This window comes from Clarias gariepinus, chromosome 14 (assembly GCF_024256425.1).
Source record: "Clarias gariepinus isolate MV-2021 ecotype Netherlands chromosome 14, CGAR_prim_01v2, whole genome shotgun sequence".
NCBI classification, from domain to species: domain Eukaryota; kingdom Metazoa; phylum Chordata; class Actinopteri; order Siluriformes; family Clariidae; genus Clarias; species Clarias gariepinus.
In genome coordinates, this window is record NC_071113.1 from 20,103,391 (window position 1) to 20,118,918 (window position 15,528).

General features: G+C 35.8%; 1 protein-coding gene across 1 annotated transcript in view; it reads right to left on the reverse strand.

The window, feature by feature from the left end:
* LOC128541304 (cadherin-18) overlaps positions 1 to 15,256 on the reverse strand; it is a 130,739-nt gene extending 115,483 nt beyond the window's left edge. Inside the window, exons 1-2 of the mRNA XM_053511656.1 lie at positions 15,144 to 15,256; positions 636 to 1,230 (exon numbers count right to left, since the gene is read on the reverse strand). Coding sequence (XP_053367631.1) covers positions 636 to 884 — 249 coding nt within the window. The 5' untranslated portion in view covers positions 885 to 1,230; positions 15,144 to 15,256. The remainder of the gene's footprint in view (positions 1 to 635; positions 1,231 to 15,143) is intronic.
* Positions 15,257 to 15,528: the final 272 nt, after the last annotated feature.

The following is a 15,528-nucleotide window of genomic DNA, read 5'->3' on the forward strand; positions in this document are numbered from 1 at the left end:
CACAGTGATTTGAATTTCAACTGCAACAAGTTAAGTACATTAATATGCTAATGAATTTGCAGACATTACTAGCTGGCATGTGTGAGGGAACTATGTTATACAAGCCCAACAAGTCTGAAAACACAGACAACAGATGTACATCCAAACGTTTAGAGCTGTCAACATTCACTCAACCCTTCAAAGCTTACTGTGCCACAGCTCTGCTGCACTAAACTAATTACATATCTTAGACTCTTCAATCATGACCAACTGTTGCAAAAGCAAGAAAAATGGGTAGTATTCACTTCACTATAATTTATAATTAAAAAATAAAATGAATAATTATAATTTGATTGTGTAAAGCTGCTTTGGGACAATGCCAATTGTTAAAAGCGCTATACAAATAGAATTGAATTGAATTGAATTGAATTAATTTGATCCATTTCTTTCAACAGACTCCCTGAAAGTATGTTTTGGACAAAAGCATCTGCCTTCAGCAGTGACTAATCATAAATAAATCTGATTGATTTTAGTAAATCACAGAGGATTATCCTTTCTTTTATATTCTTATAACACATTTAGAGTATACACTATTTTAAATCTGAAGTATACTTCTTCAAGATCCATAATACATATAAGTAATGTATATTGCCTACCTTGCCTACATACTGTGCATCTGGTCCAATATGTTCCTCTAATACAAAGAACTGGTTCCATATCCATCCCCGCTTTGGTCTGTGATGGACTTCTGTCTCCCCTCCTTTTGTATGGTTGTGACTGAGAGTCAGGTTGTGATTCCTGGAGAACATCCTGGTCTGTCCCTGGTGACTTGCTCCATAGCCTCTCTCCAGGAAACAGAGACAGAGAAGCACAGGACACAGACAGGAAGTTGGACTCACCTTCATGATGGTGAGAAGTAACAATAATTCCAATATTCCAAAATTATGTTTTTTTCCAGAAAATATCCCAGTATTCCAAATGACTGAAATATTCCAGAAGCAAGTATATTCCTATAAAAATTGGCTTCATGAGCTCCTTTTTTGTTCAGCCCCTACAGCCAATTCTGTAACCCCCGCAGCTGTACCCCTCCTTTGGTGCTTTTTTAGAAAGCTGAGATCCAACAAGACAGAAGGGCCAGAGTCAGAGGGCCTGAAAGCTTTTATGATGCTCATGTTTCAGTCAACCAGATCAGCACAGTTGCACAAATGCATTTACATAATGGACTCAGAGACAGAGGCCATCTTGACATACCTAGAAAAGAAAAAATAAATTTGAATTATGAGCTTTAAATAAAGTTAGCGTTTACTATCACAAGGAAGATACTGCACACAATACTGATACTCATTCATCATACAGTATGTCCACAAACAGTTGTTTGTATCTTAGAAAATTGGCATAAACAATATATACTACTAAAAGATGATTCAATTAAATCTTATGTATGTAGCAATTTCCACCATGGGCATTGCATCAAACACCAGTGGTACAGTACAAAAAATCTGGATATACATTTAAAATTGTAAAAAATGTGAAGATGTCTAAATTTAGAGCTTTACCAATCTGTCCCCAATGAGGAAGCTGAAGGCGACAGTGGGAAAACAAGAAACTTCCTGAGACAAGTGGGGGAAGAAACCTTGACAGAAACCAGACACAAATAAATGACCATAAATAAACCCATTTCGTAACTTTGTTCTATATACGTGAATATTTTTTTATTATTTAATTAAAATTATTATTTAAATTATATTATTTAAATAATATTATTCAAGCAATTATTTAACTGTAAATGTATTTTAATTAACATGAATTAACATTCATTGAGGAAACTTGGGTATGAAACTTGTTTGGGGGCAATTTTAGTCCTAAAACTATCACAGCAATCATGTCATAAGCCATAATAGGCAAAAAAAATAGTCAAAAAAAATTTGAAGTCCAAATCCATGTTCTTTATCATTTTTTAAGTCAAACAATCATAAGCAGACCACATGGGGCCATCCTCAGCAGCACTAAGAGGGTTCAGTGTGATGATTATCCGAAACAGAAGTGGGGCACCAGGATAAATCAAGAGGGTCCAGAGAGCAGAAGAAGCCAGGATCATTGGCAAAACATATTTTGATATTTTTTGCTAGATTGTTACATGCTTGTACAGTAGCACACAGCTTTATTAAAAGTGCATTTATAATATTCAAGGAAAACATCAAGTTTTATTAAAAAAAAAGCATTAAATTTATTTTTTTAGTCTATACTTTTCTAAACACAGCCATTCCATGCTGTGAAATTGAGAGATTAGAGATCTATTTGTGGGATGGAGAATAAGAATGAGAGGGAACCTGTGAGAAATTTCACTGTGTTGTGAATTCATTAGTTATAAAACATTTGAGATAATTAATGTATTATAACTAAAGACAAGGAGTAAAAAACACATTAAATGGATTGATACATTAATAAATACTTGTACACAAGCAGGGTAAACATATATAAAATAGCTAACAGGAGGTGCATGGAGTTGGCATGTTATCCCTGTGTTGGGTGGGTTTCCTTCAGGTACTATGGTTTCCTTCAACAGTTCAAGATTAGGCTAACTGCTTTAGCAGTAGTGTGTAAATGTGCATGTAAATGTTGACCACAGGCTGTACCATGGGCGTAAAAATGAAAACAAATACAATGGTCACTATTGTCTCCATGGTCCCTAGGTGGACTACAGACGTTCATAGATGGATGGATGGAATGATGGGATACTATTCAGATATAATTGTAGCTACAATAAACAAAAGCAATACATTTATTACTCTGTTAGGAGAAAAGGACATGAAGCAGAATTAAATAAGACTGAACAGAAGTAGAAACACACTGAGAACTGAGATGTAACTGCTAGGGTGGTGTTCGACAAAGAGGCGTGAGAAAACTTTCACATTTTCCTACAGTATGCTTTCTAGCTAATCTACACTATTTGCCAAATGTCTCTCAGCCACCACTTTGAAATATGCACAAACAGGTGCTTGCTCCCACACATACACACACACTCTCACACAAACAGTGAAGAAGACAGCAGGGACCAGAGACAAAGAAAGAGTCAGAAAGAATGATGAATTTCAAATACAGTTAAGTACCCACATATATTCATGCGGGGTATTATCTTTTATTTTCTGACAACCGCACATGTACAGAAATGCTGTAAAAGACAGACAGAAATAGTGATGCAATAAATGCAGATATTGACATTCTCTTAAATTTTGTAAACTACTGAGAAGTAGAAAACTGCTTGAATTTGATTATTCAGTATGGTTGCTTCCAAAAGTGATTTCTTGACATTCTCATTTCCTTTTTTTCCTGCCGTGTCAAATGTGGTCATGAGGAACTTGGTTTCTGTTTTAAAATTTTCCATAATTAATGTGCTAAATTAATTTATATACTAAATTTAGGCAGGGTTATTTTCATAGATTGTCAAACAGCAACTATTTGCTCTAGATTTAAAATATCTTATGATAAAATAGATTTTATCCATCAGAAACTCGGAAAATGCAGCAAACTTATTTATTAATTAATTAATTAATTTATATAAACTAACTGATGGTGTGCCCATATACAGTGGGAGGTAGGTATACCCAGTGCATTATCAACTTATATGTCAAATGATTAAAACTTTTATTTATATAGTTAGATTTATATTGTATTTATATTTATGTTAATATATATAAATATATATACATAAATATATATATATATATATATATATATATATATATATATATATATATAAATAAATATATACATTACATTATTTTTATGTTAAACATTTTTAAAAAATGTAAACAGTTTAGATTTACTATATTATAAACTAGTACCCGTCTGCCTAACTTACTGTATTAATACAAAAAGAAATAACATTTTGTAAGGTAGTGTATCCTACGCCTTGTTTACGCTAAGTTGTACGTCACCAGCCAAATGCACTCTGTTCATTAATCAAAGAGTGAATCACAGAAGAGAAATCTAAAAAGTAGATCAGAGGTTTTGTTGTAAAATGACTCGAGTGAATTAAAATTTACTTTTATCACATCAGCACTGTTATTTTAACTGTAAAATATAAGCAATCCCAAGAAAAAATAGTCAGTGTAGCTTTTCTTAGTGATATGTACTAGTGCAGTTGTTTGATTACATTAAGCAGGTAGCTTGTTACAGTAGTAGCTTATATTAAGGTAAATTATTAAATCCATAAAAGAGCTTTTTATAAACATTTTGATTTAGCTTATGGTGCAGGTTAAACTTTGGGCAAATACTTACTGCCAAAGTTACATTAAATTCTGTCCAGCCAGTTTTGCACAATGCTGTGCACACAGGCAAATTTTAAAACATTTTTTGACATTCTTTGCTTCAGTTTGGTTTATACCCTCCTCATTTGCGGACAATTCTTTTTCCTTCTATTTTTCCCCTAAGTGTGCTTTCCAGGTCGATTTATTACTATATTACCTCCACTTTCAAGCTTTGGTCTACTGAGTGCATGTCTTTAGTACACTATTTTATAAAAAGTTCCAAGTCTATCTGGAAACCAGCCTTAATACTAAAGCTCCTAATACTTGGTGTAGATTATACCGAAAGGCATGGGTCTGGTAAACAAAAGCTCATGTTATAAATTTGGTTGACATGTGTGTGAGTGTGTGCGTGTGTTTGGGGGAAATAATAAAAAAAAAGGGGAAATTAAGTATGTATGCAAGTATGAATAGAGTGTGTTTGAATATGGAGAAAAGTGAAACCAGATAGGAAATAGATCCTTCTGACATCCTCATCACAGGAGAACGTCGCCTGTGGGATATCATTTATTTGCTAGGAAATTCTACTATAAAAAAATTATTTAACCATAAACCAGACTACCTCTTTCACCCTCTCTTTCTCTCTTTTAGTCCAACTGTGTTACATTGTGAAAAAACCTAACAGTTTTTTAAAAAGTATATTCATTTAATTCATTCATTCATTTTCTATACTACTCGTATAGAAAAGTACCAAGCATGAGGAGGACGTGCACACAGACCCGAGGTGGGAATCTAGGGAACTAGGTGCTAGACCACAGTACTAATCACTTCATCACTGTGCCGCCTTTTATTAGTATAGTGTAATAAAAATTTCAAAGTAAGTTAAAAGAAAGTGGAGAAATATTTTTTGTGTCTGTGGCAGTGTCTTTTTTCACTAATAAGTGTGTTAGGTGGATCCTGTAATACAGTACATTTGTAAGTAAAATTCTAAAATCCTGGGTTGAGCATCTGGGTTGAGCACCTGAGTGTAGCTTTTTTTTTTTTGAGTTAAATATTTTTTCAGCTAATGTCCCTGGATTATCTACAACACAGTGAGCAGTGATTGAGAAGGTGGATTTAAAATTTTCTATGAATTAGGTAGATTAGTTGGTTAAGCATGCTATTTTCATCATGCCTTTGAAGGAACATTAAAAGTGAAATAAAAGTACATTTGACAGAACTAGAAGTTTAGTATCTTTTAGTTTATACAAAACTTTTGTATACATTATTTTTCTATAGCATTTGGGGGAAACATGAACATAAACACAGTATGGCTTTATTATGCCTTCAACGACAACCTGTAATGTCTAAATGTAAGAAATTGTTGCAGTCTTTGTAGCTGAAATTTTTACATATGGTCCATTGTTGACCACACTAATCACTTCAAATTTGATGGAAGTATAACCAATAAGCTTATTCAAATCAAGATGTCAGAATTTATTAAAGATAAAACTCAATATGTATCTGGTTGCCAGGCATGACATGGAGCATAACTTAAAGCTAGATTACTGCAATTTAAATTGAATGTAAGCACTGGTTGCACCACCCAAATTTCGTATATAAATATTTAAATAAAAATTAATGAAACCTATGGTTGTTTGTCTTGGTCTAAATATATTCATTTTGCAAAAGGCTTAAGACACAGAGGCTAATGACAAATAATTAAATAAGTGTTGGTGTGTGTATTTATCTTATTTGAATCTTAAAAATCAATAATAAGATACTGCTGATTTCTCGCACATTCTTGCCATACCTCTCTATCTTTTTTTCTTATAACTAAACTTCATAATCTTTATTAAGCCATTCCACCTAATTTTTACCCACCAGCACACAGCCCTCTATTCTACTGCCCCTCCTCATTACACCTCCAGAAATACACAAAAATAAGCAGAAGTTCTCATCATCCATACATCCATCACCTACTTGAAACCAGTCTTTTAGAAGAAGTATAGCCTGTGTGGAAACATGGCAGTCGCATTTAAAATACTAGTTAATATTTGCATTACATTTACATGTGTTTGATTTAAATACATATCACTTTGGTGTCAGGTTTACATCCAAGGTATGACATGGAGAAAAGCTTATAAATCAATAAATGCAATTTAAATGTCACATAAGCATTGGTTGTATTTGTGTCATTTCTCAAAACAATTTGGAGAGGGAAAAAAAAAATTAAATGTGTGCCTATAGTTTGGCTGCAAAAAATACTATTGTCATCATTTAGCTGTATTTGGAATTTGGAAAACCTGGAATCTGAGTGTGTTGGTCTATGTAGCTATCAGGCCAATTCCCTAATGATAGACTAATGTTGCTATGGGCTTGAGGCACAAAAGCAGAAGAGAAGGCGGGGGGTGCGGGTTTTAAGTGTATTTCATCGTGATGAATCAAACTGGTGGTAGGGGTGAATCGTAGTGTGAACGTGTGTATATGTGTGTCATGAGGGTCACCAAGTCTGTAATGTGTGAATAGATTGCTCCAGGGCAGATTTCCCATCTTATCTAGGACTGCAAAATCAATACAGAGAGGCTGTCAGTTTCTCTATTTCTATCTACCTCCCTATTGTTCTTTTCTCTTAACATAACCTATTTTATTAAGATTTTGTACCTGATTTCTACCAGTAGCCATCCCACTATCAGCACGTTATCAGTGGTGGAGCTTTTTTGCAAGTGTTTTTTTTTTTTTTTAATACAAAAATATTTAAATTAAAAGTTAAAAACATTATGAACTTGAGAGCTGTAACAAAATGCTTTGACCTCCATGCAACCACATTACAGCTGTGATGATATTCAATACAACAGCATGCCCTCTCTTGTGATATTGCTTACTGTCCTTTTTAAGTAAATCATCTAGATTAAATTAAAGAAACGACAAAAAATGTTTTAATGTAACAGGCTACAAAGTGCCTGAAGATACAATTTAAAAATTGTCTGTTTCTTTAAATACTGCAGCAGCAACCTTACCCCCCCCCTCCCTCCGCCCATCCTTTCCAAGCACTCAGCATCACCAGTAGATTCCCCGAAAACGGGGTGGCTCAAGACTTTTGCACAGTACTGTTAATACAGTCAAGTTTAAAGATCCATTATAATCACATTTTCATTCATTTTAAATCCATTGCAGTGATATACTGCAGTGAAAATTAAGAAAATGTATCCTTCTACAAATACTTGGACAATGGACCTGGCTTTATGTGCCTGCATAAAACAAGGTTAGATAAAAACAATTCTGCACAATTGAACTAAAATATTACTTTAAATATATACATCCTTTTTAAGATTTCAGCAATGTACCAAATATTCTTCAAGCCCAGTAATTTTTTTCCTCTAACTCTCTCAAGCTACAGTAGCTGGTCCCTGGAGGAGCCCCACCGGACAAAGATTCTTTGCAAATGGAAACTGCTCATAGAATCTCATTTTTTCAGGAGAGGTTATTTCCATACTCTCTGATGTGATAGTGGTGAATGAACTTACACATCCAGGCTTTATTTAAAAATAAAAATAAAAACTTTAAAATCTTTATTTTATGCTACTATTGTCCATTTCTTTTTAAATGCATTAACAGTTTTCCAGTCACAATAAAGTCAGACAATAACAAAGCCTCATATGATTTACATACGTAAATTTTGAATAATATAATCTAAAATATTTTTTCTATGATCATGGTAATGATAATGAATGTCATATATTCTGAAGTATAAAATGGCTTCTGTAAGTAATTTATTTATTCAGTAATTAATTTTGCACCAACCCCCTTTTCATAGTGAATATATATGTTTAAGCCTTTCCCAGGAACACTGAATGTAGGGCAGGCGTTTCTGCATCTAGTTGATTACACGAGTATGCAAAGCACCTAACTCTGAGCATGTATTACTTGGATCATCAGTTCCCTACTAATTAGATTTAATTAATCTTTGTAATTATCAGTGAAGTCTAGAGGAGCAAGCTGTGAACACTCAACATTATATACACAAATACAAGGGGCATTCAAGTCAAACCAGGACTTTTTATTGTGCAGAATAACAGCAAAAGACAATCTTGTGTTAGACTTGTTGGATTAATAGCCTGATCAGAGGCTGGCATCTGTGAACTTTGAACTGAAGAGTTTACAAGACCAACACTCATCATACATAGAAATGAGTTGCTTGAAATCAGTCTTTGAGCAAGTGTATAGCTGGTGATTGGAACCATGCCAGTCATTCCCATTGAAAATACTGAAAAGCATTAGCATCACTAGTCCTTCTGATGCATGTTTTTGAAATAGTATAGAAATACTAAGTAAGAGAAATAAATACATTCTCTCAATGCTGATGTGGGGAGTTGATATAGAGCAGTTTAAAAAAAGTAAACTGTAGGAAAATGCAGGCAGATGGTAAAGAAAGCAGGTCAAATAATTGTTGTTAGTCTAAACATATTTAAGAGCAAACTAAACTAATTGTGCAGTTAACCACACTACACACGAGAATATGCTGCTGAATAGTTAAATAATAGTCTGCTGGAAATCGTTTCTGAAAATCTTTGATATTTTTTTTTTTGCTTGCTGTTAGAATGTTATCACTTTGATATGACTTTGTATGAAGTGTAGAGGTCTATGCAAGGCATGTGTTTCTTCGTTCCTCACTCCCACCCATTTATGAAGGAATTTCTTCCACAGTTACTAGCGTTATATGAGTGCATTTAATGCCCCTTGATGCTTGTCATTATCAAGCTAGTAGGTAATAAGCAAGATTCAATACGTTTCAGAATGGTATGAGTGTGCTGGTCACATATTCTTTAAGGTAAAGTGCAGCTTAATTTGTTTTATTTTTACTTAATATTTAGTGTTAATTATTTTTATGTATTTTTTTTTGGGGGGGGGGCTGTGGAACAAATAATTTAAGTTATTATTTTTTTTATGTAAAAATTTGGTTTTGGAGTGCTTTGGAATACAAGCAGGCTTCTGGTACAAATAACGCTCGTAATCCAAGTTTCCACTGTATAAATTTTAGCATAGATGGGCAAAAATTGTCCTACTGAGGCTTTTGGAGCACTATGGAACTATTAGAACACTAGGTCCCCCTATAACTAAGATTCCCCTAACTTTCTCTTATACACATTTAGGTCTATTATTACACTTATTACACTGGTTCCACTCCTATTAGCCAAGAACAGAATTCATAACTTTCATGGGCAAAAATTTCTGGGAGAAAAATAAATAAACTGCAGATTATTTTCCTAATCTTCAACTGTCTTAAAATCCACTGCACAATTAAACACACACATCAAACATTTTCTTTATTCCCGTATTCTATTAAATTTGTGAACATGTGAAGTGAAGCCTATGTATTTGCAAGACATTTTTCCGCATGTATTTTTGCATTGTGCTGTTGTCACATGTTTGGCTGATTAGATACGTGTGAATGTGTTAGTGTTCCTAATAAAGTGCTAAAATATTACCAACACGATACTACTGTATTTTTAATAGATGCCAGTTCTTCATTGATGCTATAAGAAATCTCTCCAGGCGTTGCTGAGAATGATGTACAATTGACACATCTGACTGTGTGATAGCTAGCAAGGCTGTCAGTAAGTGTGGCCTCTTATTTATGTGGGCGGAAAAAAGTACAAAGGTGGTACTTAGGGTAAGGAACATAATTATAATTTATACATTGTCTGTGACATCATACATATAATCGTTATCATACATATGATGACAATTCTTAAAAGTACTATACAAATAAAATTTTATTGAATTTAAAACAAACAAACAAACATGATACTGGGGTGACTCAGTGTACTGTTACATCTTTAAGGTTGGGGGTTCAAATCTCACCTCCAGTCTGTGCATCATAGAGTTTGCACATGTGATCATAGAGTTTGCTATCTATCTTTTTATGGTAAACAGACTTTTACGTGTGTGAAAGACTGTGTGTGTGTGTGTGTGTGTGTGTGTGTGTTTGTTTGTGTGTGTGTACACAGTGGGGCAGAAAAGTATTTAGTCAAGTTCAAGTGGGCTTTATTGTCACTTCAACCATATACAGTTAGTACACAGTGAAACGAAACAAAAGTTCCTCCAGGACCAAGGTGCTACATGCAACATAAACTTACAACATAAATTAACAGAGAAGCTAAACTAGCTAACTAAGAGGCCTAGTTAGCTGGCTAGCAAAGACAAGACAGATAGTCCTAACATAAATTAAAACATAAATTAACAAAAACTAACTAAAACTAACTGACTAAGAAAGACTATCTACAGGTTTTACAGACAACAGACAACATAAAGTGCACGTGAAAATGTGCAAACGAGCAACAACAAAGTGACAGTGCGACAACGACATATCAGTACATAAAATATGGTGTTGAGGTAGTAAACACAGCAGCAAGAATTGAAAAATTAGTGCAAAAAGTAATGAATGTTGTGCAAAAGAGCATTTACAGATTTATGTGTACGATAGTTTGGTGGTGTAGGTCAGTGTGTCAGCGCTTGTGTTGATTAGTCAGTCCAGTCTCAATGTTTTGATGTAGTTGAGTTAAGCTGAGTGATAATGTTTATGTGTGTGTGTGTATCAGTTCAGTCCCTTTTTGTTGAGGAGACGGATGGCTTGTGGAAAAATGCTGTTGCACAGTCTAGATGTGTGTGCATGAATGCTTCGGTACCTTTTTCCAGATGGCAGGAGTCCAATCAGCCACAATGCTGGTGGCTTTGCGGATGCAGCGTGTGGTGTAGATGTCTTCAACAGAGGGAAGAGAGACCCGTTGATCTTCTCCGCTGTCCTCACTATCCGCTGTAGGGTTTTGCGGCACAATTCCCAAACCAGACAGTGATGCAGCCGCTCAGGATGCTCTCGATAGTCCCTCTATAGAAGGTGGTCAGGATCTGTGGTGGAAGCTGGGCCTTTCTCAGTCTTCTCAGAAAAAAGAGACGCTGTTGGGCTTTCTTGTGCAGGGAGCTGGTGTTGAGGGACCAGTTGAGGTCCTTCTCCAGGTGGACACCCAGAGATTTGGTGTTTTTGACAATCTCCACAGAGGAGCTGTTGATGCTCAGCGGAGAATGGTCGCCTCGTGTCCTCCTTAAGTCAACAACCATCTCCTTAGTCTTGTCAACATTTAGACACAGGTTGTTGTCGTTACACCAGTCTGTTAGCCTCTGCACTTCCTCTGTGTACGCTGACTCATCGTTCTTGCTTATGAGACCCACCACGGTCAGGTCATCAGCGAACTTAATGATGTGATTTGAACTGTGTGTTGCTACACAGTCGTGAGTCAGCAGTGTGAACAGCAGGGGACTGAGCACACAGCCTTGTGGGGCCCCAGTGCTCAGTATGGTGGTGCTGGAGGTGCAGTTCCTGATCCGTACTGACTGAGGCCTTCCGGTCAGAAAGTCCAGGATCCAGTTGCAGGCCCAACAGGCTCAGCTTCCCGATCAGTTGTCAGCCACCAATTGTGCTAAATTAAAGTTCTCCCACTTAAAAAGATGAGATAGGCCTGTAATTTTCATTATAGATATACCCCAACAATGAGAGACAAAATAAGAAAAATACAAAAAAAATAAAAAAAAAAATCACATTTTTTAATTTTTTTAAGAATTTATTTGCAAATTATGGTGGAAAATAAGTATTTGGTCAATAACAAAATTTCATCTCAATACTTTGTTATATACACTTTGTTGGCAATGACAGAGGTCAAACGTTTTCTGCAAGTCTTCACAAGGTTTTCACACACTGTTGCTGGTATTTGGGCCCATTCCTCTAGATCTCCTCTAGTTTAGTGATGTTTTAGAGCTGTCGCTGGGCAACACAGACTTTCAACTCCCACCAAAGATTTTCTATGGGGTTGAGATCTGGAGACTGGCTTGGCCACTCCAGAACCTTTAAATGCTTCTTACAAAGCCACTTCTTCATTGCCCGGGCAGTGTGCATCATTGTCATGCTGAAAGACCCAGCCATGTTTCATCTTTAATGCCGTTGCTGATGAAAGGAGGATTTACCTCAAAATCTCATGATACCATTTATTTTTTCATTTACACAAATCAATCACCCTGGTCCCTTTGCAGAGAACAGCCTAAATGCATGATGTTTTCACCCCCATGCATTACAGTAGGTATGGTGTTCTTTGGATGCAACTCAGCATTCTTCCTCCTTCAAACACGACAAGTTGACTTTTTACCAAAAAGTCCTATTTTAGTTTCAACTGACCATATGACAGTCTTCCAATCCTCTTCTGGATAATCCAAATGCTCTGTAGCAAACTTCGGACTGGCCTGGACATGTGCTGGCTTAAGCAGGGGGGCACGTCTGGCACTGCAGGATTTGAGTCCCTGGCAGCGCAGTGTATTACTGATGGTAGCCTTTGTTACTTTGGTCCCAGCTCTCTGAGGGTCATTCACTAGGTTACACCGTGTGGTTCTGGGATTTTTGCTCACAGTTCTTGTGATCATTTTGACCCCACAGGGTAAGATTTCCCATGGAGCCCCGGATTGAAGGAGATTATCAGTGGTCTTGTATGTCTTCCATTTTCTAATAATTGCTCCCAGTTGATTTCTTCACACTAAGCTGCTTACCTATTGCAGATTTAGTCTTCCCAGCCTGGTGCAGGTCTAGAATTTTTTTTTCTGGTGTCCTTTGACAGCTATTTGGCTTTGGCCATAGTAAAGTTTGGAGTGTGACTGTTTGTGGTCGTGGATAGGTATCTTTTATAGTGATTACAGATGCCATTAATACAGGTAATGAGTGGAGGACAGAAGAGCCTTTTAAAGAAGAAGTAACAGGTCTGTGAGAGCCAGAAATCTTGCTTGTTTGTTGGTGACCAAATACTTTTTGTTACCGAGGATTTTGTAAAATTATTTTGTCTCTCATAGTTAAGGTATACCCATGATGAAAATTATAGGCCTCTCTCATCTTTTTAAGTGGGGGAACTTGCGCAATTGGTGGGTACAGAAAGTTTTTAGACCCCCTTAAATCTTTAACTCTTTGTTATATTGTAGCCATTTGCTAAAATCAATTAAGTTTTTTTTCTTCATTAATGTACACACATCACCCCATATTGACAGAAAAACTCAGAATTGTTGACATTTCTGCAGATTTATTAAAAAAGAAAAACGGAAATATCACATGGGCCTAAGTATTTAGACCCTTTGCTGTGACACTCATATATATATAACTTAGGTGCTGTCTATTTCTTCTGATCATTCTTGAGATTGTGCTTCACCTTCATTTGAAGGGTGCATGGACAGAATTGTTGCATGGCACAGATCTGGCCAAGGTTACGAAAAAAATTCTGTTTACTTAAGGTCCCCATTTATAAGGTCCCCCATGGTGAAATTCGGCCAAGGGATATCCTGGACAAAAACCTTCTCCAGAGTGCTCAGAACCTCAGACTGGGCCAAAGTTTTACCTTCCAACAAAACAATGACCCTAAGCACACAGCTAAAATAACAAAAGAGTGAATTCACAACAACTCTATGACTGTTCTTGAATGGCCCAGCCAAAGCCCTGACTTAAACTCAATTGAGCATCTCTGGATGAGATGCTCATCAGCTCATCTAAAAATGACTGTTCACCAACATTTACCATGCAACCTGACAGAACTGGAGAGGCTCTGCAAGGAGGAATGGCAGCGGATCCCCAATCCAGGTGTTACAAACTTGTTGCATATTTCCCAAAAAGACACATGCCTGTGTTACTGTAGATCAAAAAGGTGCTTCTACTGAATACAGAGCAAAGGGTCTAAAGACTTGAGCCCATGTGATATTTCAGTTTTTCTTTTTAAATAAATCTGCAAAAATGTCAACAATTCTGTGTTGTTGTTTTTTTTTTTCAATATAAGGTGCTGTGTGTCCATTAATGAGGAAAATGATTTTAGCAAATGGCTGCAATATAACAAAGTGTGAAAAATTTAAGTGGGTCTGAATACTTTCCGTACCCACTTTATACATTATATATATATATATATATATATATATATATATATATATATATATATATATATATATACATACACACACACACACATATGCATGGGCGAGCAAAAGAAATGCATAAGTATCATACAGTAGATGTAGATGTGACATGAGCTAAACTGAGAAAATATTGGCAGTGCTACTGAATAACATAAAAAGCATCACATATACACACATTTAATGACATTCTAAATCACATATACATTTAGTATTCTGTGCTTTATTGCTTTAGGCTTGATTAGAACGCAGTCTTCCCATAATCGAACAAATCAGTAAATAAAACTTGGTGTGTGAGTGAGAGAGAAAAAATAGGGGGGGGCTGATACCGCTACATGTGTGTTTCAGTCTGGATAATCGCATAAGGATTCTAATGGGCGGCTTCTGTGCTCCATGTCTACACTGTGTGCTGTTAGCAAAAAAGACTTATCACATAAATCAGAGTAGAGTAGCACAGTCATGGACACACACACACACACACACATATATATATATATATAATATATATATATATATATATATATATATATATATATATATATATTAGACAAACAGTCCAAAAAATTACAGAAACTCTAACAGAAGTATGCCATAAATAATAGATTAAATATAGAAAAAAAACTATAATTAAAAACATGTAGAAATCACCTGGCAGTTTTCCATATAAATTCTCGGCTCATCACATCTATACTTTATTTTCTTTTTAGTTCCTGGTTTATTCAGACTTTCATATTTAACCTTGATATGTCTCAAAATACCAAATATACCTCGAAATTGCTGCATGCCTATCTGTCCCCAACAATCCTATTAACACATTCCTTCTTTTAAAACACTCCTACTTGTATGTGCACATGCAGACAGTTACTAAAACGATAACAACAGTCTCTTAAAATCCCAAAGGGGTTCTCAGACCAACAAGCAACTCTAGTAGAATAGAGTATCATACAATACCTCACAAGATGGTTCTGGAAAAGCAATGCTTCTTATGAATGCCTAACTCCAGTTTTCCTGCCTCTCGCCCAATTTTCCTTATGCTGCTCTACTCCCCGAATGAGAATCTCTCCGATCCGTGCACTGCGCGTGTGTGTGAGTATGTGTGTTTGAGCACAGGGGAGAATCCTCGTTGACTCTTCCACTGCAGCAGTTTAGCTCTCGGATTGGCTGGTTCAGAGCTCGCTGAATGCCTGTCATGCCTGTACCAACCTCTCTCTCTCTCTTTCTCTCTCTCTCTCTCTCTTGCTTTCTCACTCTGTCTGTCTTCACATCTTTGGTTAACACTTAAAATCTCACATATTTTCTGCTTCTTATTTGCATTATTACAGAGTCTAATTCAGTT